The sequence below is a fragment of the Bos indicus x Bos taurus genome, chromosome 21, assembly GCF_003369695.1.
Source record: "Bos indicus x Bos taurus breed Angus x Brahman F1 hybrid chromosome 21, Bos_hybrid_MaternalHap_v2.0, whole genome shotgun sequence".
Taxonomy (NCBI): Eukaryota; Metazoa; Chordata; class Mammalia; order Artiodactyla; family Bovidae; genus Bos; species Bos indicus x Bos taurus.
Genome location: NC_040096.1, coordinates 67,790,626 through 67,818,172, shown reverse-complemented (window position 1 = coordinate 67,818,172; position 27,547 = coordinate 67,790,626). Strand labels below are relative to the sequence as shown.

The 27,547-nt window shown below is 54.8% G+C and overlaps 1 protein-coding gene across 1 annotated transcript; it reads left to right on the top strand.

Moving 5' to 3' along the window:
• Positions 1–11,023: 11,023 nt before the first annotated feature.
• LOC113879866 lies at positions 11,024–27,250 on the top strand. Its single transcript, XM_027521691.1, has 13 exons — positions 11,024–11,225; positions 16,706–17,267; positions 17,685–17,784; positions 19,417–19,509; positions 20,667–20,767; positions 22,267–22,362; positions 22,794–22,917; positions 24,339–24,452; positions 24,852–25,007; positions 25,321–25,448; positions 25,666–25,827; positions 25,993–26,115; positions 26,451–27,250. Exons 1-12 carry the CDS (start codon positions 11,069–11,071, stop codon positions 26,072–26,074), a joined length of 1,875 nt encoding a protein of 624 aa, XP_027377492.1. The 5' UTR covers positions 11,024–11,068; the 3' UTR covers positions 26,075–26,115; positions 26,451–27,250.
• Positions 27,251–27,547: the final 297 nt, after the last annotated feature.

Here is a 27,547-nt window from a genome sequence, read left to right as displayed (position 1 = left end):
ACCTGGGAAAGGTGCCCCCGGGACTGTGCCCAGTTTGTAAACTAACAGGGCACCGGAAGCGAGATTGCCTCTCCTCGATTCGAGGGGACAAAATCCCCTTCTGGAAGCAGCGATGCCCCTGAGGTGAACTCCTCTTCCCCCGCAGCTCTTTGAGGACTTCTACAACCTTCTGACTATCCGGCCCGACGCTGCCCTCCCTGGCTCCACAATGTCAGATAGACTTGGCCGAGCCTCAGGTACCTCTCTTGATAGCAGGTAAAGAAATCAATTTCTTAGTTGATACAGAAGACCCTCACTCTGTTCTTCTCGAGCTTTCGGGTTCCTTGATTCCCTTGCCTATCACCGTTATAGGAGGAGAAAGCACAACTCAACCTATGTTCCAAACCTTTGACTTAGTATGCTCACTGGAGATCAGATCTTGCATCCTCTCCTGTCTTTCCCAATTCTCCCACCCCACTCGTAGGCAGGGGCCTTATGACCAAATGATCAGCTGATTCTCCAGCCACAAGCCTCCTTCCCTGGAATCTTAGGAGGCTCGTCCTCTGATGCTCAGCACTCCCCCCTCCCACTAGAAATAAATAGATTCCCTCATTTGTGTGGGACATGGACCCCCGGGAGGGCCTCTCACCTAACCTCCTGTCACTATGACCATGGGGCACCTCTCTCACTGTCCCCGTCGCTCTTAACATCCTGTGGAAGTGGAAGATCTGAGGGGTCTTAGAACTCAAAGACCCCTCAGTAACAAATTTCTACATGCTGGACTCCTTGGATCCACCAGCCCCCCTTAGAGCTCCCTATTCTGCCCATCAAAAGGCAGGTGGCCTCTATGGTCCAGCCCAGGATCTTCACATCGCTAACGAGGAGGTGGTCCTTCTCCACTCTGCAGTCCCAAATCCCAATACCATCCTCGGTTCAACGCCTCCTAACACTCAGGCCTTTACTGTCCTCCCTCTAAAAGATGCTTTCTTCACTATCCCTCTCTCCTGAGAGTCTCAGGATATATGTGCTTTTACATGGATGGACTCTGACACTCTCAACAACTCACCTGGCCCTCCCTCCCTCGGGGATTTAAAGAGCCCCCGCCTCTTTGGTCAAGCCTGAGCCTCTGATTCATCCACCCTAGTGCTTCCACGCAGCACGCTTATTCAGTATTTTTTTTTTTATCAACAGACTTTGTTCTTGGATACAATATTTACAGGAAAAATTGAGCACATCATACAGATAGTGCCAATATGTTACCCCCACCTCTGCGCACCTTGCTTCTATTAGTCACATTTTACTGATAGAAAATAGTAGTGTGGCATATTTGTGACAATGAGCCAATGTTAATGCATTATTATTAACTTGGGGCTTCCCTGGTGGCTCCGATGGTAAAGAATCTGCCTGCAATGCAGGAGACACACATTCGCTCCCTGGGTCAGGAAGATCCCCTGGAAAAGGGAATGGCTACCCACTCCAGTATTCTTGACTGGGAAATTCCATGGACAGAGGAGCCTGGTGGGTTACAGTCCTGGGGTTGCAAAGAGTCGGACACAACTGAGCGAATTAGTACATATACATATTATTAAATTAAGCCCACACTCTATTCAGATTTCTTTCATTTTTCCCTAATGTCCATTTTCCATTCCAGGACATCGTCTAAGACACCATGGCTAATTGTGATGCCTCCTTAGGCTCCTCCTGGCTGTGACGGCTTCTTAGACTTTCCTTGTCTTCAAAGACCTCAACGTTTTGAGGAGTACAGGTGAGGTATTTTGTAGAATGTCCCTCAGTTTTCTTTTTTAGTCGGGGGACAATTGCTTTACAATGTTGTGTTGGTTTCTGCCATACAACAATGTGAACCAGCCATATGGGTATACGTACATACCCTCCCCTGAGCCTCCCCCAGCCACCCACCATCCTATCCCGCTGGGTCGTCCCAGAGCGCTGGGCTGAGCTCCCTGTTATACAGCAGCTTCCCACTAGCGATCTATTTCACACATGCCTCATGTTTTTTATCATGATAACTAGGGTTTTGGGTTCTGGAAGGAAGAGCTCAGAGGTGAAGTGTCATTTTCCTTATGCTGCATCAACAGTACAAACCATCACCGTGCATTATGACCACTGACGCTGGCCTTCATCACCCAGCTGAAGCAGTATTTGTCAGGTTTCTCCAGCGGGAAGTGACCTTCTTACCTCCCTTTTCCATAATGTTCTGCTTGGAAGGCAGCCACTATTTACAGCCCACACTCAAGGATGCGTCATCACATTCTCCTCCTTTAGGTAAAGTGTCTACACAAGTTATTCAGAATTCTTCATGGGAGATTTGTCCAGCTTATTGGTTTGCTCAGTCATTTATTTATGCCAATACAGACTCATGGATAGTGATTTTATACTTTGGGTCGTAATTGAGTATTATTTGCTGTTCTTGTTCAAATTTCCCCAGCTCTGGCCATTGAGAACACTCTCAGCTGGCTCCTTTGCCACTTTGAAATACTCCTATAAATGTGTTATTATTGTTGTCATTTGAGAAGGCACTAGAAGGCTTGTATGTATCCTACCTGGGTCGTAGGATCAGCCCTTGATCCAAAGGGCCCCAGTTGCCTCCACCAGATCACGGACTTAGAAACCGAAGTCTGGGCAATGGGCCTACTTGCTGCCGCCAGGTCATGCTTGCTTAGGCCTCCTCAGCCGACAGGGACGAGAAATATGGGTGTGTACTAGCCTGCATGTAGTGGGCTGAAGATGCTCCCCCACCTCCAAAACAAAGATATCTACCTTAAGTCCCTGGATCCTCTGGAATGTACATTATTTGGGAAAATGATCTTTGCAATTGTGATTAAGTTAAGGGTCTTGCAAATATGGAGATAACCCTGGATTATCTGGGTGGGCCCTAAATGCCACAGCCTATGTCCTTATAAAAGAGACACAAAGAGGAGAGACACACAGAGAAGGGAGACGCACAAACAGGAGGTGATGTGGTCCTGGAGGTGAGACTGGGGTGAGGCGGCCACAAGCCAAGGGATGCCTGAAGCCAGAACCTGAAGAAGCAGGGACAGACTCTCCCCCGGGGCCTCCAAAGAGGCAGTCCTGCTGACGCGCTGACCTTGGCCTTGCGGCTCCTGGCATTTTGCTTGCTTTTAGCAACCCATTGTGGTGATGGTTACACAGCCACAGCAATCCCGATCACCTGTGCGTACACATAGGTGCGTATTCCTGTCATTTGTGTCTACATTAAGTTAAACATGAGTTCTCACTGATGTCTCACTGATATCTCCAATGCCAATCCGTTACACGGATCATTCTCGCCTCCTACCCTTGCTGATTTCTAAATTCCCACTTCCCAGAGAGAAACCTGGCTCCTGCATTGTCATCAATTCATTAAACTGTTCAAATCCTCTATGCATGTAGAGTAAATCTTCCCTGGTGGCTCAGTCAGTAAAGAATCTGCCTGCAATGCAGGATACCTGGGTTCAATCCATGGGTTGGGAAGATCCCCTGGAGGAGGAATTGGCAACCCACTCCAGTATTCTGGCCTGGGAAATGCCATGGACAGAGGAGCCTGGCGGGCTACAGTTCACGGGGCCACAGAAGTCGGAGACGACTGAGCAAGTGGACTACCGCCGCGTGTGTAGAGCCGGGTCACAATCCCCGTTCTCCCGCGGGAAGCAGTTTCGTCAACCGTAGAACACTGCACGTGCAGTTTCTTTCGCCCTTCACCTTACAGCCTCTTCCCTTCAAAAGTTAAGTTAGCAAATTCCCCCTGCCCCGATTCCTTCAGTGAGGTTGTTTCATGTATTTGGAATACAGTTAGAGTCTCTTGATTCTGCATTGCAGTCTGCATTTTTTTGTGATATATCCAGATCTCTCCAATTAAAAAAAAAATTGCATACATTACAATTCACTCTTTGTTTTGTAAGATTCTGTTGGTTTTGACAAATAGCCGATGTCACATAGGCACCATTGCAGCACCATGAGAATAGCCTCATTGTTCTAAAAATCCCCTGTCTAGTCCACTCCCTCCCCAAACCCCTGGAAACCGATCTTTTTGCTGCTCTCTCTCTAGCTTTGCCTTTCCCAGAATGTTGTATAGTTGGAATCCTACAGTATATAGCCTTTTTAGACTGGATTCTTTCACATAGCAATATGCATTTAAGATTCCTCTATTCCTTGTTGTGGGTAAGTAATTTATTTCTTTAAAAAAAAGTTTTAATTGAAGGCTAATTGCTTTAGAGTGCCATGTTAGTTTCTGCTGTACAGCCATACATGTATCCCCTCCCTCTTGAGCCTCCCTCCCACCCCCATCCCGCCCCTCTAGGTCCTCACAGAGCCCTGAGTTGAGCTTCCTGTGCTATTCAGCAGCTCCCCACTAGCTGGCTGTTTTACGCATGGCTGTGTACATACGTCCATGCGTCTCTCTCAATTGTCCCATCCTCTCCTTCCCCCGCTGTCCACAGTGTCGAGTCCTGCCCCAAGCCCACAGGTGCGAGTCTTGTACCAAGGCCACAGAAGTGGAGCCCAGAACCAAGGTCACCTCCACAGCTGACTGAGCCCCTCTGTAACTATTGCCAAAAGCCTCCTGATCATCACTAGCAGGCTTCCTGACTGCAAATTAGGCAAAGATGCCAGCTCCAGCTAACGCCCTGTAGCACCCTAACCAATCATCTAATGCCAACCTTCCAGCAAACATTTTGTCTTGAGGCTGTAAAAATTGGCTATTAACTCACAGTAACTGTAGACTCTCCCTGGTCTGTCAGGAGGTTGGCCCACAGTGCTCACACGATCTCTGCCCTTTGTTCTTATAAACTCACTCCGTTCTAAAATGCTCTCTGTCTAGAAATTCTTCTCCGACCCGCATGCAGACTGCCTCAACACACAGGCCCCTTCTCCGTGTCCGCATCTCTCTTCCTGCCCTGCCAGTAGTTCATCAGAACCATTTTTCTAGATTCCAAATATATACACTAATGAACAACATTTGTTTTTCTCTTTCTGACTTACTTCACCCTATATGACAGACTAAGTTCATCTGCCTCACTACAACTGACTCGAATTTGTTCTTTTTTGTGGCTGAGTAATATTCCAGTGTATATATGTACCATTTATCTGATATCTTCATTATCCATTTATCTGTCAATGAACACCTATGTTGCTTCCATCTCCTGACTATCATAAATAGTGCTGCACTGAACATTGGGGCACATCTGTCTTTTTTGAATGATCATTTTTCTCAGGGTATATGCCCAGTAGCGGGATTGCTGGGTCATGTGGTAGTTTAATTCCCAGTTTCTTAAGGAATACTCTTCTCCACAGTGGCTGTATCGATTTACATTCCCACCAACAGAGCAGGAGGGCTCCCTCGTCTCTGCATCCTCTCCAGCACTCATTGTTGGTAGATTCTTTTGATGATGGCCACTCTGACCCACCCGGGGTGGTATCTCATTTCAGTTTTGATTTGCATTTCTCTAATAATGAGCGCTGGTACGCATCTTTTCCTGTGTTTGTCGGCCGATCGTATGTCTCCTTTGGAGAAATGTCTATGTAGGTCTTCTGCCCATTTTTCGATTGGGTTGTTTGTTTTTCTGACGTTGAGCTGCTTGTATATTTTAGATGTTAATCCTTTGTTGGTTTCTTCCTTTGCGATTATTTTCTCCCACTCAGAGGGTTGTCTTTTCACCTTGTTTTTAGTTTTCTTTGCTGTGCAAAAGCTTCTAAGTTTAATTAGGTCCCACTTGGTCATCTTAGTTTTCATTTCTGTTACTCTGGGAGGTGGGTCAAAGATCTTGCTGGGATTTATGTCAGAGAGTGTTCTGCCTGTGTTTACCTTTAAGAGTTTTATAGTTTCTGGCTTATGTTTAGGTCTTAATCCGTTTTGAGTTTGTTTTTGCGTACAATGTTGGGAGTGCTCTAACTTCATTCTCACATCTCAGGTACTGCGCTGATGGCCTCCTTCCTCCTCTGTTGCCTGGACCACCCTGACCAACACCACTGCCCTCCTCGTCCACTCAGCTCTGCGGGGCTACTGAGTTTCTCCTTCCGGAGCACAAACTAACCAAGCCCCAGTCAAACATCTAGAATTTCTCTTGTCCCCAGGACAGCAAGCAGTCACTATTCAACACAAAGAGCTTATAGCCTCTCTCCTGCGTCATAACGAAAAGGAATTAAGGGCGGTTCTGGGCCTCACTGGTTCCTTTCGCATCTGGATACCACATTGTGGCCTGATAAAGGGACCTCTTTCTGAGGCCCTCCAGGGACTTGGAAATGAACCCCTGGAGGGGAACTCTTCTCTCCTGTCAGCCTTTTCCTCCCTCCAGACAGCCCTCACCTCCGCCCCGGCCCTGGCCCTCCCAGACTCGGAGAAGCCCTTCCTACGATACAATTGTGAGAAGAGGGATCGCCCGGGAGTCTCAGGACAAAAGTATTACCCAGGTTTCACCTCTTAAGTTACCCAACAGGTGTCTCAAGCTCTAGACATTAAGAGGCTTCCCAGGGGGCGCTAGTGGTAAAGAACCCACCGCCCATGCAGGAGACATAAGAGACAAGGGTTCGGTCCCTGGGTCGGCAAGATCCCCTGGAGGAGGCAACCCACTCCAGTATTCTTGCCTGGAGAATCCCACGGACAGAGGAGCCAGCGGGCTACAGTCTGTGGAGTCGCAGAGTCAGACAGGACTGAGCGACTGAGCACGACGCAACACCAACATCCTCCTGAACCAACGGCTGTCTCGCAGTACTTGTGTCTGTCATCCTGTCAAATGCACCACTGCCGCCTGGCCTCGCCTGTAGACGACCCGCAGCGCCTTCCCTACGCAGGAGAGTGTGGGACCTGCCCCAGACACATCGGCTCTTTCTTTCCCCCAAAGCTTGGGGCTTTGCTTTTTGATAATAGCGTCTCACCTGGGAAAATAACACCTCCAGCCTTCCCAAAGCTTCTGCCTGCTTAACCCCTTGGCGGGACTTGTCCGACTGCCATCTGCCCCCTGCTAGAAGGCTCATGTACAAGCTTCCTCCTGAACATGACTCTTACAGCCTGCACACCCTCCGTCTGGACCTTGGCATATCTCTGTACACCTCCTACCTGGATCCAAACCCACACCGTCGTGCCCCTGTAACCCCGATGCACCCCCGCACCAGGTGGGGGCCTCTCGCCCACCTTTGCAGATACTGGACTAAACGAGAACCTCTGTCGGTCCCGGTAACTGAGGCCACAGCTCTGGCTTCAGGGGCAGCACTGCAGCCATCAAGCACTCAGCCATAACTGCCAGACTCTGCTCCTTCATTCGGGCTCCTGTCTTTTTCTTTTTAAAATCTTTATTCATTTATTTGGCCGTGTCGGATCTTAGTTGCAGCATAGGGACCTTCGTTGCCATGCGGCATCTTTCCTGGTGGGGCACAGACCTCTAGCTGCCGAGCATAGACTCTCGAGTACAAACTCAGTAGTTGTGGAGCATGGGCTTAGCTGCCCCTCGGCATGTGGGATCTTAGTTCCCCAACCAGGGATTGAACTCGCATTCCCTGCATTGCAAGGAGGAGTCTTAACCACTGGACCACCAGCCAAGTACCCCGGCTCCTGTCTTATCAGGTTTCTCCTCTTTTCTTAAAAAATCCATCTCACTGCCCTTACCAAACCTTTCTTCCCTGTCAAGGGTCTTCATTCACCTCCAAGACAACCCACCTGGCCTCCCAAGGAAAACAGCTCCATTCCCAGCTCAGTGGGGAGAAGTTATGGAAAAGGAGACCTCAGCCTCAGTTCCCCAAAATGGGTCAGTTGAGTCCCATGTAGCACTCGGGCACAGGCATGCCCAGTTGCCTCAGTCGTGTCCGACTCTGGCCCCACGGACGGCAGCCCACCAGGCTCCTCTGCCTGTGGGGTTTTCCCAGCAAGAATACTGAAGTGGGTTGCCATTTCCTCCTCCAGGGGGATCTTCCTGACCAGGGATCGAACCCAGGTCTCCAGAATCTCTAAAGCTGTAAGCAGATTCTTTACCACAGAGCCATCAGGGAAGCGCATGTAACACTGAAGAATAAGTTACTATTCCGAGGGGGAAATGTAAACTCATCTAACACTGTTCAGAATAGAGTAACGTCTGTCAAGGGCCACTATCAAGTCTCATGCAGACACCCAAGAACTGGAAAATTACTGAAGACAAGACGTTACAGATTCCCAGAAAAACCACATCTTATAGACAGCAGCCTGCCCGGATGCTGCTGGAGTCCAGAATAGACGTGAGCGCTCCCCCTCTTTCCTGCATTTTGCCCCTTAAACTCCATAAAAGACTCAACCCTCTGCCTCCAAGGCCAGAGCCACTCTATGCATCTGCCCCTTTCCTCCCTGGAAAAGTGAATAAAAACTTTCTTTTCTTCTCTTGTTAACACTTCTATGAATTCTTTCACAACCCACATTGGTTCACCTAACAGTTAAAATGGTGAGTGAGGATTTCTGGTCCCCTGGTTAAGAATCTACCTGCCAGTCACATTGAGCAGCTTCAGCTACACGCAACAAATTCTGATAAATTCTGTTTTCATTTTTATTGTTACAAATATTTTCAAATTTTCCTTGTTATGGCTTCTTAGATAGACCTATCATTTAAAAGTGGACATTTAAATTCCAAATACATGGGGTTTTTAAAATATCTTTGGTAGTAACTTCTCATTTTGATGTTAATTTCTCATTTAAATGCTTTCTCCTCTGCAATCATCCTCTCTGTTTTTTCAGTCTTATGACTTCATTGAGGCTTTCAATGGCTAAGTTAAAGTTCTCTCTTGGTAAACTTCACATTGCACTTGAAAATAAGTGTTATTTTTTTAATATCTTTTGATGTTAATTTCTAACATAATGCTACAGTGATAAGAGAACAGACTGTATGATTTCAACACCTTTGGGCGATGAAATTTTTGCACCTTTGTTTTTTAGGGACCTGGATATGTTCCCACGTCTCCTGGTTTATAGTTTATGGGAACTTGAATAGAATTGTCCTACTGTTGTGTGAAAATTGTATAAACCTTACTTATGTTGATTTGGTTCATAGTGCTTTTCAGGTCTACTCCAGCCTTCTGCTTTCTGTCTATTCATTGTTTATTTTTGAGAGTTTGATATTGAAAGTATTAGTCGCTCAGTTGTGTCCAACTCTTTATGACCCTGTTGACTGTAGCCCACCAGGCTCCTCTGTCCATGGAATTCTCCTGGCAAGAATACTGGAGCGGATAGCCATTCTCTTCTCCAGGGGATCTTCCTGACCCAGAGATCGAAGCTGGGTCTCCTGCACTGCAGGTGGATTCTTTACCATCTGAACCACCAGGGAAACCCTCTAATTACATTGAACTGGTTCATAGTGCTTTTCAGATCTACTCTATCTTTCTACTTTTCTATCTACTCATTCTATTTATTTTTGAGTTTGATATTGAAACTCCAACTAAAAGCTTAATTTATCTACTTAAAAGAGTAATTGCAATAGAGAACCCGCCTGCCAATGCAGGGGACACGTGTTAGCTCCCTGGTCTGGGAGGATCCCACGTGCTCCCGAGCGACGAAGCCTGTGCGCCACCACCACCGAGCCTGTGCTCTAGCGCTCGCGAGCCGCAGCTCCTGGAGCCAGCGCACCGCGAGCCTGTGCTCCGCCCACAGAGAAACCGCGGCAATGAGAGGCCCCGCACCTCAACCAGAGAGGAGCCCCGCTCGCGGCAACAGAGAAAGCCCTCGAGCAGTGACAGCGAAACAGCACAGCCAAAAATAAATACATAAAAATGTAAAAAGTCAGCTCCTTATTAGAGAAGATGGTAAAAGATATGTGTGTTTTGACACAATAAAATAATTGTAAAAAGTGAATTGATAATAAAGTTTCATATATATTAGAAAATATTTATTTGTTTGGCTGAGCCGGGTCTTAGCTGTGGCACACGGGAGCAATCTCTGTTGCGGCGTGCGTCTAGTTCCCTGAGCAGGGATAGAACCCAGGCCCCTCCCTTAGGACTGCAGGATCTTAGCGGGTGGTCCACAGGCGATGGTCATAGCCCTTCGTTTTTTTTTTTTTTTTACAAGGAAGGCAAGGCTAACACATACTATAACATGGATGAACCTGGAGGACTTTAAACTGAGTTGAAATAAATCACCACTAAAGAACAAATACTGTTTGTTCCACTTACATGAAGTTCCTGCTGCTGCTGCTGCTAAGTCGCTTCAGTCGTGTCCGACTCTGTGTGACCCCATAGACAGCAGCCCACCAGGCTCCCCCGTCCCTGGGATTCTCCAGGCAAGAACACTGGAGTGGGTTGCCATTTCCTTCTCCAATGCATAAAAGTGAAAAGTGAAAGTGAAGTTGCTCAGTCGTGTCCGACTCTTAGCGACTCCATGGACCGCAGCCCATCAGGCTCCTCCGTCCATGGGATTTTCCAGGCAAGAGTACTGGAGTGGGGTGCCATTGCCTTCTCCCACGCGAAGTTCCTACAATACTCAATTCATGGAGACAGAAAAGAGAAGAGAGGTTGGCAGGGGCTCGGGGAGCGTGGGGAGTCAGTATGGAGACAGAGTTTCAGTTTTGCAAGAGAGGAGTTTTGGAGGGAATGATGGTGGTGGTTGCCCAAAAATGTGTATTAGTTAATGTTGCTCAACTGAACACTTAAAAATGATCGAAATGGAAATTTTGTGTTGTATATATTTTACCACAATTTGTTTTAAAAAGAAAGAAATCACAGCTATAAATAATTTCTCTTTAATGACAGATTAAAAAAAAACAACCTAAACAAAAGTGCACTCTTCCCACTGACGGCAGTGATGGGGTGGGAGTGTGCTGGTGGTGTGGTCCGCTGTGAGCACAGGATTCGCGTGGCCTGCCCAGTTGCCTGGCCTTTGCTCCATCCGAGAGTTGACCCAAGACACCAGGGAAGCATCCACGGGCTAATTAATGGACCTGCCATTAGAAGGGAGCCCTGGTCAGGGAGACTCGGGAAAGCCTACAAAGTTGCAGAGGAAGTTTCTCAGGCTGTCATCCAACTTCCCGCCTTTAATTTCTGTTGTTTGATAGAGAATGACTAAGAAAGCTAGTGACTCAGAAGCCTTGAGCGGCTGTCTGCCGAGCTGGACGGTCAAGGGAGGGAGATGGGTCGGTGGAAAAAGAGATCAAGAGAGGAAAGGGAAGAAGCAGAGAGAAGACTCAAAAGCCAGCCCAAAAATAGACGATGGGCGATTCTGGCCTGGTTCCGCAGGCATCGAGACCCCCGGCGCGCTGCTGCTCCTCCGGCAGGAAGCTCTGGAGGTACCCGGGTCACCCTTGTCTTTTCCATCTGGCAGAAAGGCGTGTCTGTCTCTTCCTTCTCGGGGCGTTCATTCCTTTGTTCCTCATCCATCCCTTCTTTCAGTGTTTTTTGCTCTAGGCTGTCACGCTGAGGGTTTGGGGGGACCCAGCAGAGTGATGAGACCCCTCCTTGCCAAGCCTGGAGGACGCACCTGGGGTGGGGGTGCAGGCTTGTTGACATTCGGCTGCCACGGGGGTGGGATGGAGCCAAGCCCCGGGCCGGGGGCAGGGCGGGGGGGACTCGCGCTCACACGGCGGGCAGGAATGGTGCCCACACAGAGTCTGTCAGCCAAGAGGCCTCCCTCTCGTGAGATGCGCCTCACCGTGGATTTCATGTGAAGCTCGTTTCAAAGCTGGGGCAACAGAGGTTCTGAGAGGCTGAGTCACTTGCCCAGCAAGTGAGGGGGTCAGTGTTCCCATCCAGACAACCAGAACTGGGTACAGGGTTGTGCCCCCGGCTCTGGGGCGCGGGAGTGAGAGAAGAGGAGTGGGGGGGTGTGGGGCTGGGTGTGTCTTTGTGGGGGACCCACACCTGTGTCCCCACAGCTTGGGTCTGCGTCCGGGGAAGCTCGCTGGATGGCCTTGAGTGGGGAGTGGGGCTGAACTGCCCTGTTAATTAAGGCCCTGGTCCTGGGGGGGCGCTTGGGGAGGCTGGGGTTATTTTGGAGGGGCTGGTGCTTTTATAAGCTAGAGAGAATTCTCCTGAAGAGAAAGGCTTCCATGGTTTTCCAGGTTTTCTGTGTGGGCAGTGGGAAGTTGCAGAATTGCGGTGGGAGCCCAGGGTCGTGGGGGATAGGGCGCCCCACCGGCATTATGTCTGATATCTGGACAGTGACCAGCATCATCCCCTAAGGGACAAGCATTTTTCAGTCGACTCACAGGAGATGGGATCTCGGAGGGGGTCTCCCGGGTCCTCACTAGCCTGGTGACATTCGGGCACTTTTGCCAGGATGGTCACTGTGCCAGGGTCATTTCCCTTCCTTTCCCAACTGTGGTGGCCCATGTGTGGCTGGTGGGGAAACCGGGAGATGGTCAGGTGGTCCAGGGCAGCTGAGCTGCCCTCAGGCTCCCGGCCGGCGGAGGGCATGGTGGGCACTGGCCGGGCCTGTCTGCCTTCACCCAATCGCTTGGGCGTGTGTGGAGACAGCAGGGGCCACCACCCCATGTCTGACCTTCGTTGGCCTCACCCCGTCCCCGCCAGTATTCCTGCTGACAGCATCAATACAGTCGTGTTCGTCGGAACCCTGAGGGACCTCAGGATTTTGTAAGGGTGGCTGGTCTTTTTGGGGAGGGGGATCGGTGCTCCCACCCAGAGGGGAGCCAGGGTGGGGCGGGATCAACAGGGGTTTCCTCTCAGGTTCGGAAGGGGGCGGTGTGCGAGCTCCAGGAGAGGGCTGTCCCGTGGAGATACAGCGTGAACCACACACGGGAAGCTTTAATAGTCACGGGAGCAAGTAAAAACAGAAATAGGTGAAATTATTTTACTGATTTGTTTTATTAGGCTAAAGTAGTATTTCAGCATGCTTCAACATCCAATCAGCATTATCACTGTTAAGATGTTTTAGAGATTTCCCCGGTGGTCCAGTGGTTAAGACTCTGCCCCTCCCATGCAGTGCGCTTGGGTTCCGTCCAGGGCTGGGGAACTAAGATCCAATGTACTGCGAACCACAGCCATTCAAGCAAACAAACAAAACCTCGTGAGATATTTTACATTCCTTTTTTCCTACTCAGTCTGGGAAAACTGATGTGGGCTTCGCACGGAGAGCACAGTCCAGTTTGAACCGTACAAGTGCCCAGTGGCCACGTGTGGCTCGTGGCTGCTCCCTGCACAACGCCTCTCTGGAAAGAAGGGCGGTGATGCCGGGGTGGCTAACATCACAGAGACTCCAGGGGCTAGATTTCCTGTTTTCGAATCTAAGCTAATTCATTATGATAAAGGAGCTAAGTGGGGGAAGGAGTGGGATGAATTGAGAGAGTAGCATTAGCATAACTATACTACCTTGCGTGTAAAATAGACAGCTGGTGGGAAGCTGCTGTAGGGCCGGGAGCCCGGCCTAGACGGGTGCGATGGGGGCGTGGGCAGGAGGCTCAAGAAGCAGAGGATGTATATGTAGTTATGACCGATTCACGTTGTTTTAGGGCAAAACCTAACACAACAGTGTAAAGCAATTGTCCTCCAATAAAAAGTTAATTAATTAAAAAAAAGAACGGAGCTATTTACTAGGAGTACGTACGGACTCTTCACCCCTGCCAACGTAGTCAAATATAATTGGAGGCTGTCCTGATCCAATAGGCCCTGGTTCTAAGTTTTTCTTTATTACAATGTACATTCACCTGCTTTCACTGAGAGACCCAACAAAACAGTGGTTTAAGCAAGATAAAATTTACATATTTTTTAGGGCTTTCCAAGGTGGCTCAATGATAAAGGATCTGCCTGTCAATGCAAGAGACTCATGCTGGTTTGATCACTGGGTCAGGAAGATCCCTTGGAGGACTGGCAATCCACTCCAGTATTCTTGCCTGGAGAATCCCATGGATAGAGGAGTATGGCGGGCTACAGTCCATAGGGTCACAAAGAGTCAGACACAACTAAAGAGACTTAGCACATACACACCAGTGCTCCATAGAGCTCAGTTCAGTTCAGTTCAGTCGCTCAGTCTTGTCCAGCTCTTTTCAACCCCATGGACTTTAGCACACTAGGCTTCCCTGTCCATCACCAGCTCCTGGAACTTGTTCAAACTCATGTCCATCGAGTCAGTGATGCCATCCAACCATCTCATCCTCTGTCATCCCCTTCTCCTCCTGCCTTCAATCTTTGCCAGCATCAGGGGCTTTTCCAAAGAGTCAGTTTTTCATATCAGGTAGCCAAAGTATTGGCGTTTCAGCTTCAGCATCAGTCCTTCCAATGAATATTTAGGACTGATTTCCTTTAGGATTGACTGGTTTGATCTCCTTGCAGTCCAAGGGAGTCTCCAGAGTCATCCCCAACACCACAGTTCAAAAGCATCAATTCTTCAGTGCTCAGCTTTCTTTAAAGTCCAACTCTCACATCCATACATGACTACTGGAAAAACCATAGCTTTGACTAGACAGACCTTTGTCGGCAAAGCAATGTCTTTAGTTTTTAATATGCTCTCTAGGTTGGTCACAGCTCAGGGACCCTAGAGCTCAGGGACCCAGACTTTTACCCTGTATTCTGCTGCCAACTGCTACTAGGTGGGGCTCCTGCCTCGTAGCTCAGGATGGCTGCCCTGCTCCTGTTTTCACACGTGCATCCAGAAGTCAGGAAGGAGGACTGGGGAAGGGAAGAACATGCCTTTGCCCTTGACAATGGAAAGGCCCAAGACCCAACTTGAAATACAACTCCTTTCCCACTTGGAAATTTAGAAGTTAAAGTGAATGCCCTTTCAGGTTAAAGTCCCTGAGAACAGATGCTGAAGTGTTCAGGTGCCTTTGAATCACCCTCCTCCCACCCTTAGTCCTTTCGGCCCCGAGTCTCACCAGAAGCTGCCTCCTGTGGCTGCGGGCTGGGCTGTGTTGCTGAGGACCTTTGGGATCCAAGGCGGATTTCTGCCCTTCTGGTCTCTCCCTGCCTGGAGGGGTCCTCAGACCATCCCTTCCCTGCCTGACACCCACAGCGTTTAGGAAGTCAGGTCATCCATCGCCCCTAAGCGCTTTGTCCTGGAACTTCGAGGTGTCATCCTTTTCCCTTCCAGCATTTCCCAAACCTCTTCATTTTTTTCTCCAAGCCGATTCTTGGCGACTTTGTGCTCACTGAGGGTGAGCTGAGAGGCAGTGTGCCCGCCAGCTTCATCATGAGCTGCTGCCCCCGAGCCTGCATATTGAGCCACTGAGGCCTTTGAGGCTGTCAGCTGCTGGACCGTCCAGATGCTCCTGGGCCCTGGGTGGCTATCTGCCGGGGGATGCTTCCCCTGTGCTGTGTCAAAGCCTCTCTGGCCCTCCGGGTCCCCAGTCCAGGGTGTGGCACCCATGGGCCCCAGCAGGACAGGGGTGACCCTTCTTGTCCGTACCGCCCAGGCTGGCCCCATGCCGGTGGGGGGTCCTGCCCCTCTCCCTGTGGTCTGAGGGCTTCCCAGCCTGTGCCCCCATTACACACCCATTAGTCCTGGAAAGAGCCACCACCTGGGCCACATAACCGGTCTGGGTGCCTGCTTGGGTGAAGTGGTCTCTGTGAACAGCCCAGGGTGGCCGGGTCACAGGTGGTACTGGGGCTCCCGAGAATGGGGTGCTATACGGGGAGGGGCAGGCAGGGCAGTGGGCAGAGGTGAGAATGGAGATGAGGGGACCACGAGGAGCCCACCCCGTGTCCAAGGGCTTGAGCGGGCACCAGCCCCAGTGGGGGGCCTCTCCTGTCCATCCACCTGTCCATCGCTGGGCTGGCCTGATGTGGCCAAGGTCACTTTTTCTCTGAACTTTCGGGGAGAAGACCAAGCACCTCATCTCAGAGGCTTTGCCTCCAGCTGCTGCTCAGGCCTGGGTTGCTTCTTTGTCTGGAGAAGGGGCTGAACTTGGGGAGCCCCCGGCACCCAGGGAGGGAAATGGAAGGTGCAAGCTGTCCCACCCTGCCCTCCCGGGATGCTTCTGTGACAGCTGCGTCTCTGTCTGTCTCTATCTTCTGTTGTTTGTCTGTCCGGGATGGTCTGTGGCAGCTGCGTCTCTGTCTGTCTCCATCTTCTGTCGTTTGTCTGTCATCTATCCATTATCGATCCCTCACTATCGTCTCCCTATCGTCTATGTTTCTGTCTACTATCTGTCTTCCGCCTTTATGTATCATCTGTTTCTTACTTGTGTATCTGTCGATCGTCTCTCTCACTGCCTGTCCCGTGTGTGGAAAGAGGCGGGGGTTGGTCGCCCCTTGGATACCGTTGAGAAGCAGGTCTCCAGTGCGATTCCGGGCCCAGCACCACCTGTACCACCGTGAAACCTGGCAGCAAAGCAGGCTCCCTACCTGGGCATGAATGGCCCTGGGGGGTCCTGCTGTGCATTAATGCAGAGAACCCCTGTGCTGGAATATCTGCTCCCAGCTCTGGGGGCTCCCTCCTGGATGCCGGGTTAACCACCTGTGCTGGCAGGATGCTGATAACCATTCAGTCACCTGACGGAGACTCAGATCTTGATCCACCCTGGAGCGTAGAGGCTCACAGGTGTCACGCCGGGCTCTGAAGGGGACCACGTGCAAAGTTTACCTGGAGAACCCTGTGCCCTTCTGCTCCTGTCTGGCCCCTAGACCTGGTCCCCAAAGGCTCTTCAAACAGGCCGCCTCATCTTGCTGGTTCCTCCGACAGATGGCGAGTTCAGCACAGGCACCCCCAGGCAAACGAGGTCACCCCGAGGAGCCCCGTGGCAGCCCCCGCCCCCTCACCTGCTGCCCCCTCCTGCAGCACCCCCTGAGCCACTGGCCTCGGGTTCCCTCCTTCTAGGATTCTCACAGCTGGTCTTGGAGGGCCGCTTCCTGGAAGCCTGTCAGAGCATCTCATCCTCAGCAGAGGAAGGGCAGGACCGTGGCTCCCAGTACCAGGTCGTGGCCCAGGGCATGTGGCAGGTCGTCCAGGAGGCGCTGGAGGGCGGCGGGGGCGGCCGGAAGCTGCAGACGAAGCTCAGGTCGGTGGCAGCCACAGTGGAGTGGGCCCGGGGCGCCTCCCGGGAGCTGGGTGGAGACCTGGCCTCCTGGGACTGCCAGCTGCGGACACGGCTGAGGAATGACGCTGAGAACCGGGTGCCCCCGAGCCCTGGAGACCGAGTGCCCCTGAGCCCGGGGGACCAGCTGGGCGGGTACCTGGCGGAGCTGGCCAAGGCCGTGGATCGTGGCCTGGGCCCCCAGAGGGCAGGCCGGCTGGGAGCCCGCCTCTCAGCGACCGACAGAGAGTGCTTCCAGGAGGTGCTCCTGGGCCGCCTCTCCATGCTCCTGACCCGCAGTGGAGACCGGGACAGCTGCCGGGAGCTCTACACCTGGGCCGGGAAGACCTTGTTTGGGCAGCTGCCGTGAGTCCGCCTCGGGGCCTTGGGGTCTTGGGCCAGGACACTGCCCTGGCGTGAGGATCCTCAGGCCAGGGCTGCGGTCAGTGCAGGGCCCTTCAGAAGGGCCTCCTGGGGCGGGAGCAAACTCAGGGGACAGCCTGAGCTCACACGTGCATGTCTGTGGGTATGTGTGTCGGTATGTTCCTGGTGTGCCATGGGTACGGGTGTGTGAGCCTGTCGGTGAGTGTATGGGGAGCTCACGTCACGAGCTCACACTCAGATATGACCGCGGAGACTTTAGTTCCCGTGCGTGGCCCCCAGCTGTCCTCTCCCTGAGCAGGGGTGGGGACCGGCCCGGAGTGCACCACCCTCAGCTCTGAGCCAGCCCTCCCCGCTCCGCAGCCGGGCCTGTGCCCCTCACGGCTGCTTCCAATCCAGCAGGACGACGCCAAGGCCCGCCGCTGCCAGGAAACTCCTGGACCCTCTGATGTTTGCCACCTGGATGTCCCAGGTGCAGAGCCGGCTGGTGGAGCTGACCCAGGTAACTGGCTTCCAGGAGCGTCCGCCGCCCAGCCTCCTTGTCCTGCATCTGGGGGTTGAGCAGGACCCCAAGTTCACCCCTAGGACAGATCCGGGCCCTCGACCACTGCCCCGTAGGTCTGCGTCACAGGACATGTTACAAAACGGCCCGTGGGGACTCCACACCAGGCCCCGTCGCGGCCTTGACCAGCAGTGCAGTCTGGCTCTCCAGGCCCCAGTGAGCGACCCCAGAGACTGGGAGGCTTAGATGGGGAGTCGATTGTCCCTGGAGGGCGCAGGCAGTTAATCCATGGCAGACACCGTGAGGCTGTAGCCCAGGGGGCTCCTCTGTCCCTGGAGTTTTCCGGACAAGGATACTGGAGTAGGTTGCCATTTCCTCCTCCTCTCATTCAACACGGTGAGCACTTAAAGTGTCATCACAATTTTTCTACCGCTACCATTTTTTAAAAACGTGATTCGCTGTCACAAGCGAGCACAGGACATGTGTACATTGAAACTGCAGTTTTCCTGTCACTGATACACATGCCCGGCCTTCTCGGTGCGCACAGCCGTGCTGGCCTAACTCAAGGCTCTGTCCCCTTGAAGCACCCGGGTCAGAGCCTCCTGCTCTTGGAGTCTCTGCCTGAGAATCCGGGCCTTGTCGTTCTCTGCCTTCCACACTCGTCCACTGAGCTGAGCTGAGCAGAGCTGCCAGGTGTCAGTTCAGACCCCCAGGCAGGAGTAAAGGGTCCCGCTGCTGGGTCCCCACGCTGCCCCCCACTCCAGCCACCCTCCCCCGGAGACGAGTGCCAAGGGGTGGGGCGCCCTCTCCCTGCCCTATACCACCAGCCCTATAAGGTTCCTGCTGCTTTAGGGACATGGGGGTGTGGGGGCGTGAGAGGGGGCAGGGCTAAGAGTGGAGAACTGAGTGCTGAGCAGGCGTGGAGGAAAGTGTCCTCGGCCCGGGGCCCCCGGTAAGCCGGCCCCCACCTGGGCGCCCGCAGGCACGTGGTAGGTCGTGAGGAAGCACACGGCCCCTCCGACTGCAGCTCCCTGGCGGTGCTCTGGCTGGCGGTGTGGGAAGGGGCTTCCTCCTGAGCCTTTGTCCTCGCCTTGAGCCTGCCTGAGGGGTCACCCCAAGATTTTCAGCAGGGCACCAGTGGCCTGGGGATCCCCAGCCCAGCCAGGTCTCCACAGGCTGTGGTAGCCTCCGAGCTGTGGCCCAGGCCTTGTCAGGCCTGGCGTCCCATGTCCTCTTGACCCCCAGTCTGTTGGTATCTGGGCACCCCTGTCTGACCTGGTCACTGCAGTGACCCTGGTCCCCAACGAGGGTAGCTGTTCATCCCCCCGCCCCCGACTGAGTGGTGATGACAGAGCGGTTGTCTTCTCTGGACTTAGGGGTGGGGCGGATCCGGAAGGTGTCAGGCCTCCCGTGACGGGTTGATGGATGTGGGCTGTGGAAGAAGGGCTTTACCTGGGAAACTGGGTCCCCCAGGTGGGGGCATTTCAGGCTGCTGGTTGGTGGGGATCCCTGGGCTGGTTGAAGACTTGCCCCTCACTCCTGTCCCCAGGCTCAGCTGTAGGGGGGGCTGGACCTGGCTGTGCCCCAGCGAGAACACAGGGATGGAAGTTGCTTTTATTGTGTTCTGAGCAGAAAGAGTTGGAAAAGCAACTAGAAAATGTCCTGACCTGTGATCAGAAAGAGTGGGCCACCTCTCCCTGCCAGGCGTTCCTCAAAATCTTCCAGGTATGCCCACCATGAGGGCCCCTGGCACCTTCCTGGGTGGCCGGCCTGGAGGAGGAGGGGCCTGGAAGGACTGGGGTGCTGGGAGGGGCGGGGGTGTGGTGCGGACAGGAGGGGCTGAGTGGAGGAGGGAGAGGGGGAGGCGGCGCTGCTGGGCACTGGAGCGGGGCTGGGCGGGGAGGTGCTGGGGGGTGCGTGGTGCCTGAGGCTAGGTGAGGAGCGGAGCAGGCAGCACTCAGCCGAGGCCTGTCTCTTGGATGGTGGGGTCCCGGTGCTGGGGTGCAGGGTGTATCTTTTGGGGAGGAGCCTCTGCGGGGAACCTCTCATCTCATGAGGACCCACTCCTGGGTCTCACTTAGGACCTGGGAGAGATGGGTGTCTGGGGAGGGTGGGGCTTCAGTGGGGAGGGCCCTGAGACTCCAGGAGACATTGTGCAGTCTACCTGGTGTAAAATGTTTGGTCTGTGAGCATGAGTGTGAACATGTGCGTGCATGTATATGAATGTGTGCACATGTGTGTACGTATGTATATGCGTGTGTGCCTGTATAGGAGCGTGGATGTATAAGCACGTGTGTATACATGTGTGCACATGTATATGCGTGTGTGAGCATGTGTGTGTGCATACGCGTGTCTGTAAGCATATGTGTGTGCCTCTGTATGTGTGCCTGTGTGTATATACGTAAGCACATGTTTGTATGTGTGCGTGTGCATGTGTTTGGCCGCCTTCTCAGGGGTGAGTTGGTGTTTCTGTTGATTCTTTTGACTGCTGGGGCTAGACAGAGAGACCACAATGAGACACAGCATCCTCAAAGCCTTTACGCAGAGACGTCCTGCTGAGAGCATCGGGAGGGAGTTGGGCTGGGGCATGGGCTGGGGGAGAGCTGGCAGCTCCTGCTGAGGAGGCTGGTGCAGCCTCAGGGTGTGTGTCAAATGGGAGAAACTCCGGGTGTGTGAGGCTGAGGGCAGGACCCAGTCTGGATGCGAGTGGGGAGGCCTGAGGACACAGGGGGAGCCTGGTGGGAGGGGTCTGCCCCTTGCCATCTGCAGGCTTGGAAGGGGGCAAGGTGTGGGGGCAGCTGGGAAAGGCGCAGAGTCGGGGAGTCGCATCCTCCCAGCGGTCTGTCCCTGTCCCCCGAGAGTCCATTTGCTTTGACCGACAGCTGTTGAAAGGAACCATAGATTCGGTGCAAGACATCGGGCCTCCCATTACCAGCCGGGTTCAAGCCATGGTTCTGAACACGTTCTCAGAGTTTCTGAAAAGGTAAGTGAAAAGGCAGCCCTGCCCAGGTAGGGAGGCCTGGCCTCGGTTCAGCTAACCCATGTCAGAGCGCTCACCTTGCCACCAGCCGCCAGGCCCGGGCCAGTTCACAAAATGCAGGGGGAGGGCTGGTTGGCTCCAGGTGCCCCTCGTCCTGCCCGCTCCACGTCTCGCCCTGGCTCTGGAGGCAGTCCTGTGTGACCGCGGAAACGTCCAGCCTGGAGGCCCTGGCCCGGCAGCTGTCCAGCTAGTTCTAAGGGGGCATGAGGTTTAAATTGTATTTCATTTTAACTAACTGATGTTTGAACAGCATGGGGGGCATGGGGCTCGTGGCTCTGTTGCACAGCAGGGCGAGCTTAGGGGGAACCCAGTTTCCTTTAAAATTTGTGCATCCTGGATTTTGTTACACTGCTTTTGAGGGTTTTTTTGTTTGTTTCATCTTCTTTTTTGGCCAAATACGGCTTGTGGGATGTTGTTCCCCAACCAGGGATTATAATTAGAGCAGTAGAATCGCAGAGTCCCAACCACCAGACCGCCAGGGAATTGCCATCGAGCTTTAAAAACTGCGATGCAGTACCGTATCTCTCGGTTACTGGATTTCAGGGCGCTCCTTTAAACCTTGCGGCTGAGCTGAGAGCCTCACTCCCTGCTCTGGTTTTCCCAGCAGGACTTGCTGTCAGTCTCCTCGGTCCACACCCAGCTCTGCCCTGGCCCTGGATTTGGGGGGTCTCCCTCTCTCCCAGGGGGCTCAGGTGAGGGCAGCTGTAGCCAGGGTTGCCCAGACTTAGTCAGAAGGAAGTTTGGGGCACAGCGCTGTGTACCAGAGCATCACGGGGCCCCCTTTTCCGGGATTTCCAGTGTGGCTGTGTTCACCTTCAAAGGGTCTCTGAAGGGCCTGGCGCCAGGCAGGTTACTCATGAGAGGCCAGAGATGTGAATTTTTAGATGAAATCAGCCAGGTTTTAAATGGTTAACCAACCACCACAGGATGGCTAGTTTGAGATCGTGATTGATTTGTGTTCTAGGAATTTAAAGGCGCCCCTTCTTTCCTGCCTTTGAGGAGCAGGGGTATACCTGCCTCTCCTGACTCCTCTCTCCCCACTCTGCTGGGGGGGGTTGCAATGGCCCAGGCAGGGTGTGGGGTGCCCCCTCCCCTCCCTGTGGGCACTCCAGACACTCCCAGAGGCCTTGTTTCCTCCCTCTTCCTTGACCTGAGTGCGCGTTAGCTGTGATTCCAGACCACAGGAGAAACCCAGTCCCGTCCGGTTCTAGAAGCATTTACCGCAGAGGGCCGGGGACAGCATTACAGGAAAAGATTCTTGGGAAGCGTCCGCTCCAGCGCCTGGCACAGAGCCAGCCCCAGTTGTCCACATGTTGACCACGACCACCCACACCTGCTGTTTCATGGAAGAAGCAGCAGTTAGGCTGAGAAGAGGGACAGCCCGCACTGCTGGGTGGGGCTGACTCAAGGGGCGGCGCCTGCATCTCCGCCTTCACACGCAGGTACCGGGCTGAGGGTACCGCCCACTTCCTCCAGCAGCAGGCCGGTGCCGGACCCTCCCCCCAGCTGCACGTGCTGCAGAACTGCTGCGTCCTCAGGTGGGTCCCAGTGTGACCCGGGCGCGGGCGGGGTGGGCAGCCTCGGACCCGGTGGGCCGCTCTGTATGGACGGCAGACCGGGTGCCTGTGTGAGAAGCGGGGGATGACACCGCCCCCCGCCCCGCCCCGCCCCAACCTGGATACACAGTTGCGGGATTTCATACAGGAAACGCCAGATGCCAGGAACACTGGCTGCGCTGGAAGGAGTTTTTCTCTTGTACCTTTTGCATTTCATGCTACGGAAATGTAACACTTATTCCGTAAATAAAAAAGAGTGGGGATGAAGTAGACAACCAGGCGCAGAAGTCAGTCTGTCTGCCCGAGGGCACATAGAGGGTCAGCGGCGAGGGGGTGCGCAAGGCTCAGGGCTGCAGCTGGGCCCTCAGGGCTCCCGGCCAGGCCCCACAGGCCCTTTGGGTTTCCTCTAACAGGAAAGTGTGGCAGGATCTGGGCCAGGCCCACACTCCCCTGGCGGACTTGGTGCTGAGCACCATCAGCGCCATCGAGGACCAGAGCCAGGACGACCTTGTGTCCGGGGTCAGAAGCCTGTGCCAGGTGACGTACCCCCAACTCCAGCCCTTGCAGGGGCCTCTGCTGCTCCCAGTGGTGTGGCCAGAGGGTGCCTCTGTCTCCCGGGCTCTCTCCAGCCCAGGGCAATGACGGGGATACAGCAAAGCCCAGGCACAGCTAGCTTTGAGTTGCCTGCGTCCAGCCTCCGCCCTGCCCGGGCCTTGGTCTGAAGTGGGAGAAGGATGGCTCAGCTTCCTGTCGGCCAGAGAGGGGCCCCACCCAGCTGATGGGGCTGGGGCTGGCCTTGCCTCCACTCAGGAGGCTCGGCTCCACCCTCACAGAGGGCACCTGCCTGGGCAGTGTCCACGTTTGCAGTCTCCTGTCCACGGGCAGACCCGCTCTTGGCTCTGTCTACCTGTGGAGCCACCTGTCCTGCCAGGCCAGCAGAGGCCTGACGCCCTGCCCCCTGCCCCATCCCACTCTGCCCCATGTGCCTCCCAGGCAGGTGAAGCCCCCTCTACGGTGTTCCCAGGGTCTCCATGCCTCCCCCTAAGCACTGGCTGCCTCCAGGGTAGGGCCTTGCCCAGAGCCCAGGGGTCCCAGGAGATGCCAAGGGCCGGGCCCAGGAGCTGAAGCCTTGAGAGGGCATGGCGGCCTCCCAGATGTGGAAACCACGGGGTCCAGGGCCTTCTGAGGCGGTTGCCATTGGATTTTCCAGAGATATGAGCACCTGGCTCAGCGAGACACAGAAAGATCCAGAGCTGGAGTGACCCCGACAGGTCACCTCCCAGGGTGCCAAGGCTGACGAGAACACTGCCAGGGCCTCGCCCCGAGCTGTGGCAGACCTTGCTAATCGAGCCCCACGTTCTGCTGCTCTGGGGGCAGATGGAGCCCCACTGTCTGGTCAGAGCTCCTGGCAGTCCCAGCCAATTGGCGGGACTTGGCTCTGAGTTTTACAGACGATGCTGAAGAGGCTGCATTGTGCAGATGGGGTGTTGGAGGTCCCCCGGCTGCACATCTGGTCTGGTGTTCCCCTGAGACATGAGTGGCCAGGGCTGCCCGCAGGGTGGGTCTAGCTGTGACCCCTGCCACAGGTCTCTGGAGCTGAGACTAGGGGGGGAGGCCTCCCTGAGACCTCGTGCCATGCTGTGGTTTGCTGGGGACCCAGAAGAGAGTGAGGGGCTCCAGGAAGACTCGGGAGGGCTCTGGGGAGGATGCGGCATCAAGGGTTGCAGATGGACTCTGGGAGGCTTCCAGGAGTCGGCAGGAGAAGGTGGACCGAGCTTGGGGGCAGACAGTGGGCGAGCCTCTGGCTCCTGGGATGCGGGCCCTTCTGGTCCAGGGCTGTGCCCCTAGCGGGGAGCAGGGCTGGGGAGGTGGGGCCTGCAGGGCTGGAAGAGAGAAAGGGCAAGGACAGGAGACAGGCTGGGCTCAGGCCTCAGTGACCGTGACACTCCTGTGCTCAGAGCCTACTGCGGCATCACTTCGGGAGGGAAGACAAGGAGCTGGCTCACGCTCTGCGATCCCTCCGGCGGGGCCTGGAGCGCTATGCCGGTCTGCTTCCTCCTCCCACGAACAAGGTAGGAAGGAGCAGAAGGGGGCTCCCGGGGGGTCAGCTCTGTGTGGCTGCTGGCGTCCCCCCTCCCCCGGGCTGTGGGCACCGTCCTGCCAACAGGGCGGCCCAGGGCCAGAGGCAGGCAGGGCTGCATGGCCCTGGTCGTCAGTCCAGCTCTCGGTCTCCGGGGAGGTGAGGGGCCAGCTGGCGGTCACCCCGGGAAGGAGTGGCTTTGTTGTGGAAGCCCAGTGGTCAGGGGTTAGGCCTGCAGAGTTGGGGGCCAGGCCCCACAGACCCAGCTAGAGGGGCTTTGTGGACCACTCTGCTGCCCCCACCCCCTAGGCTGAGCCCCTGAGGCCACGAGACCTTGTCCTGGGACAGCTTCTCTCCGGCCTTCTGCATTCTCTTTCTTTTGTGGGGGCAGAGCCTTGTGCAAAGTCTGTACAAAGCGGTATTCACTGAGTACCTCCAGGCCTTGGTCACCCATCTCAAGAGGCTGAAGCCCCGGAAGTGGGAAGACCACCGGGGTCAGGTGGAAACGGACGTCCGGGAGCTGCGTGAGGCTTTCGGGAGGCAGGAGGTGAGCCCGGGACCCTCGGGGGCTTCCGAGGGGCCGCCTTCCCCTTCCCGGTGAGTCTCTCTTCTCCCCTGACCGGCCTGGAGCCGGCCGTCCCTCCTGCCCTGCCGGGCCTGTCTGTGCCAGGCCGGTCTCTCAGGGTGGCCCTGGGAGCCCTGGGCAGAGGGGAGGCAGGACCTGGGGGGGAAGCCTGGGGGGCTCAGGAGGTGACACGGGCATGTAGGACCCTGCTCTCCCCAGCAGGGCCAGCCCGGGGCCTGTGCGGTGACCCCGGGTTAGGCCTGCCCTGGGTGAGGCTGGGAGCTCCTCTCCGCAGGGCCTCGGTGATGGAGCCCCTGGCCTGGAGGCCTTCGTGGAGGTCTTCCAGCTCAGCGGGGAGCAGGGCAGCGTGTGTCTGGATGAATGGCTGGCCTCCTTCAGGGACAGGTTCCCAGACTATGTGAGGTGAGAGACAGAAGGGAGGCAAGTAGACGGGGGAGCCTGCAGGGGGCTCAGCCCGGGCCTGGGCGGAGGCGGGACTGAGCTAAGGGTGCCGGCATGTGAAGGGTGAGTAGGAAGGGCATGAAGGGCATGAAGGGTATGAAGGGTGTGAAGGGTGAGTTGCCGGCAGAGACTGGGAGCCTTGTGCCAAAGCGCACATCTCAGCGCCTCCTGTCCTCAGGAGGGAATCCAAGGCCAGAGAAGGGCAAGGACTTGCCCAGGGTCCCCCGCAGGCCGGTGCAGGCCCCTCCCTGGTCTCTCCGCCTCCTGACGCTGAGATCCACCCAGCTGGACCCTCGGAGCGGCCCAGTCCAGATCCCTTCCTGGTGTCCAGGGCTCCCCGGTAGGCTGTCTAAGCGTCCTGGGGTCGTGGTTGGTGGTGGCCGGGGTTTGGGGACTTCGGGAACCGCCTGCGGTCCCAGCTGCCCCGGAAGACGTTGCTCTAGACTCCACTGTCGTCTTCGTTTGCGTGCCCACGGGTACAGAGAGCCCTCTTCCTGTTGCTCAGCACACAGGGCCAGCCCGAGGAGCCTGAGCTCAGGAGCTGCTGCCCTTGCTACTGGGGCTTCCTCACGACTTTCACAAGGTGACCGAGGGGGTGAGGGCTCCAGGGCCGTCTCCAGGGACGCTGGTAGGTCAGGATCCAGCCTTGGGCAGGGTGGCTGGGGCATGGGCTTGGGGGTCTCGGGGGAAACCAGGCTGAGGGGCTGGGCTGGAGGGAGGGCCCAGTGGCTTGAAGCGGACACTGCACCGCCCGCCTGCAGGCAGCTCCCCAGGCCCTGAGCCAGTGGTTCTTGAATATTTTGAACTGAAGAACTGTAGCTTATGTGGTTATATCGATTGATAGTTCCATTATTTGAAATTAAAACTGAGAAATATTAATTCATTTATATAAGGTGTTTGGAAAAAAATAATAGAAATTCACTGGAATGCCCTTCCCACCTGCTGAAATTCTCCTCCCTCTAGGTCTGGCTCCTAGACAACCCCCCACCAGTCTGTTTTATTCAGTTCCTGTCTGGAGATGGCCGTCACCATTGTCTTGGCTGAGATCTGTCCTGTCTGTTGCCTGGCAAAAGTCTTCACGGCGGAGGACCAGCCTCATGTCTGGGGGACCAGACAGACGTTTGTCCTCATCTCCTCGGCGCCCACTGGCCGCCCCAAGAGGAAATGGAAGTGAGCTCTCGTTTCAAGGAGCCTCTCCCCCTGGGGCTCTGGACGTGGTGTGGCTCTGGGACCTGGTTAAGGTGAAGGATGTGAGTGCCCCTGACCCCTTCACAGGCAGCAGTCTGAAATCCAGAAGGAAGCCGTCGTTCTCAAGCCCGGACTCCTCCACCAGAGGATCCTGAGTCAGACACCAGGCTATGAAAGGCCAGCCTCCTCCACAGTCCACCAGAAGCTGCGGAGGCCAAGGGCGGGGCGGGCAGAGGGCAGGCACGGGAGCGTCCCACCAGCCTGGCCGAGGGCCCTCTCCTGCGCGGACCACAGCTTCACTGACATGCAATTCACATGCCGTGTGGTTCACCCACTGAAGTTGCACGTACCATTCAGTGGTTTTTAGCATGTTCACAGTTGTACAGCCATCACCGCAGGCCATGTTGGGACATCTTCATCCCTAGAAAGGACCTGTAACCTTGTCGGCATGACCCCAAGCCCCTCTTCCCGCCGTGCCCCCCGCCCTGGGCAGGCTCTGCTCTGCTTTCTGGCCACATACATGTGTCTGTTCCGGGCACGTCTCATGAAGTGAATTACATGAGGCGTCACCTTTTGTGACCAGCTTCTTTCGCTTCTTTCGCTCATCGTTATGCTTCAGGGTTCATCGGTGTGACTCGCATCCATTTCCGCCCGTTTTTTACGTTTTTTCCTTCCCTATGTGGCTGTGCTGGGTCTTAGTTGTGGCATCTTTTCCGTTGTGCCACTCGAACTCTCAGTTGCAAAATGTAGGATCTAGTTCCCTGACCAGGCATCGAACCCAGGCCCCCTGCACTGGGAGCGTAGAGTCGTAGCCGTTGGCCCACCAAGGCAGTTACTTCCCCATTCATTTTTATAGCTGATACTCGGTTTTA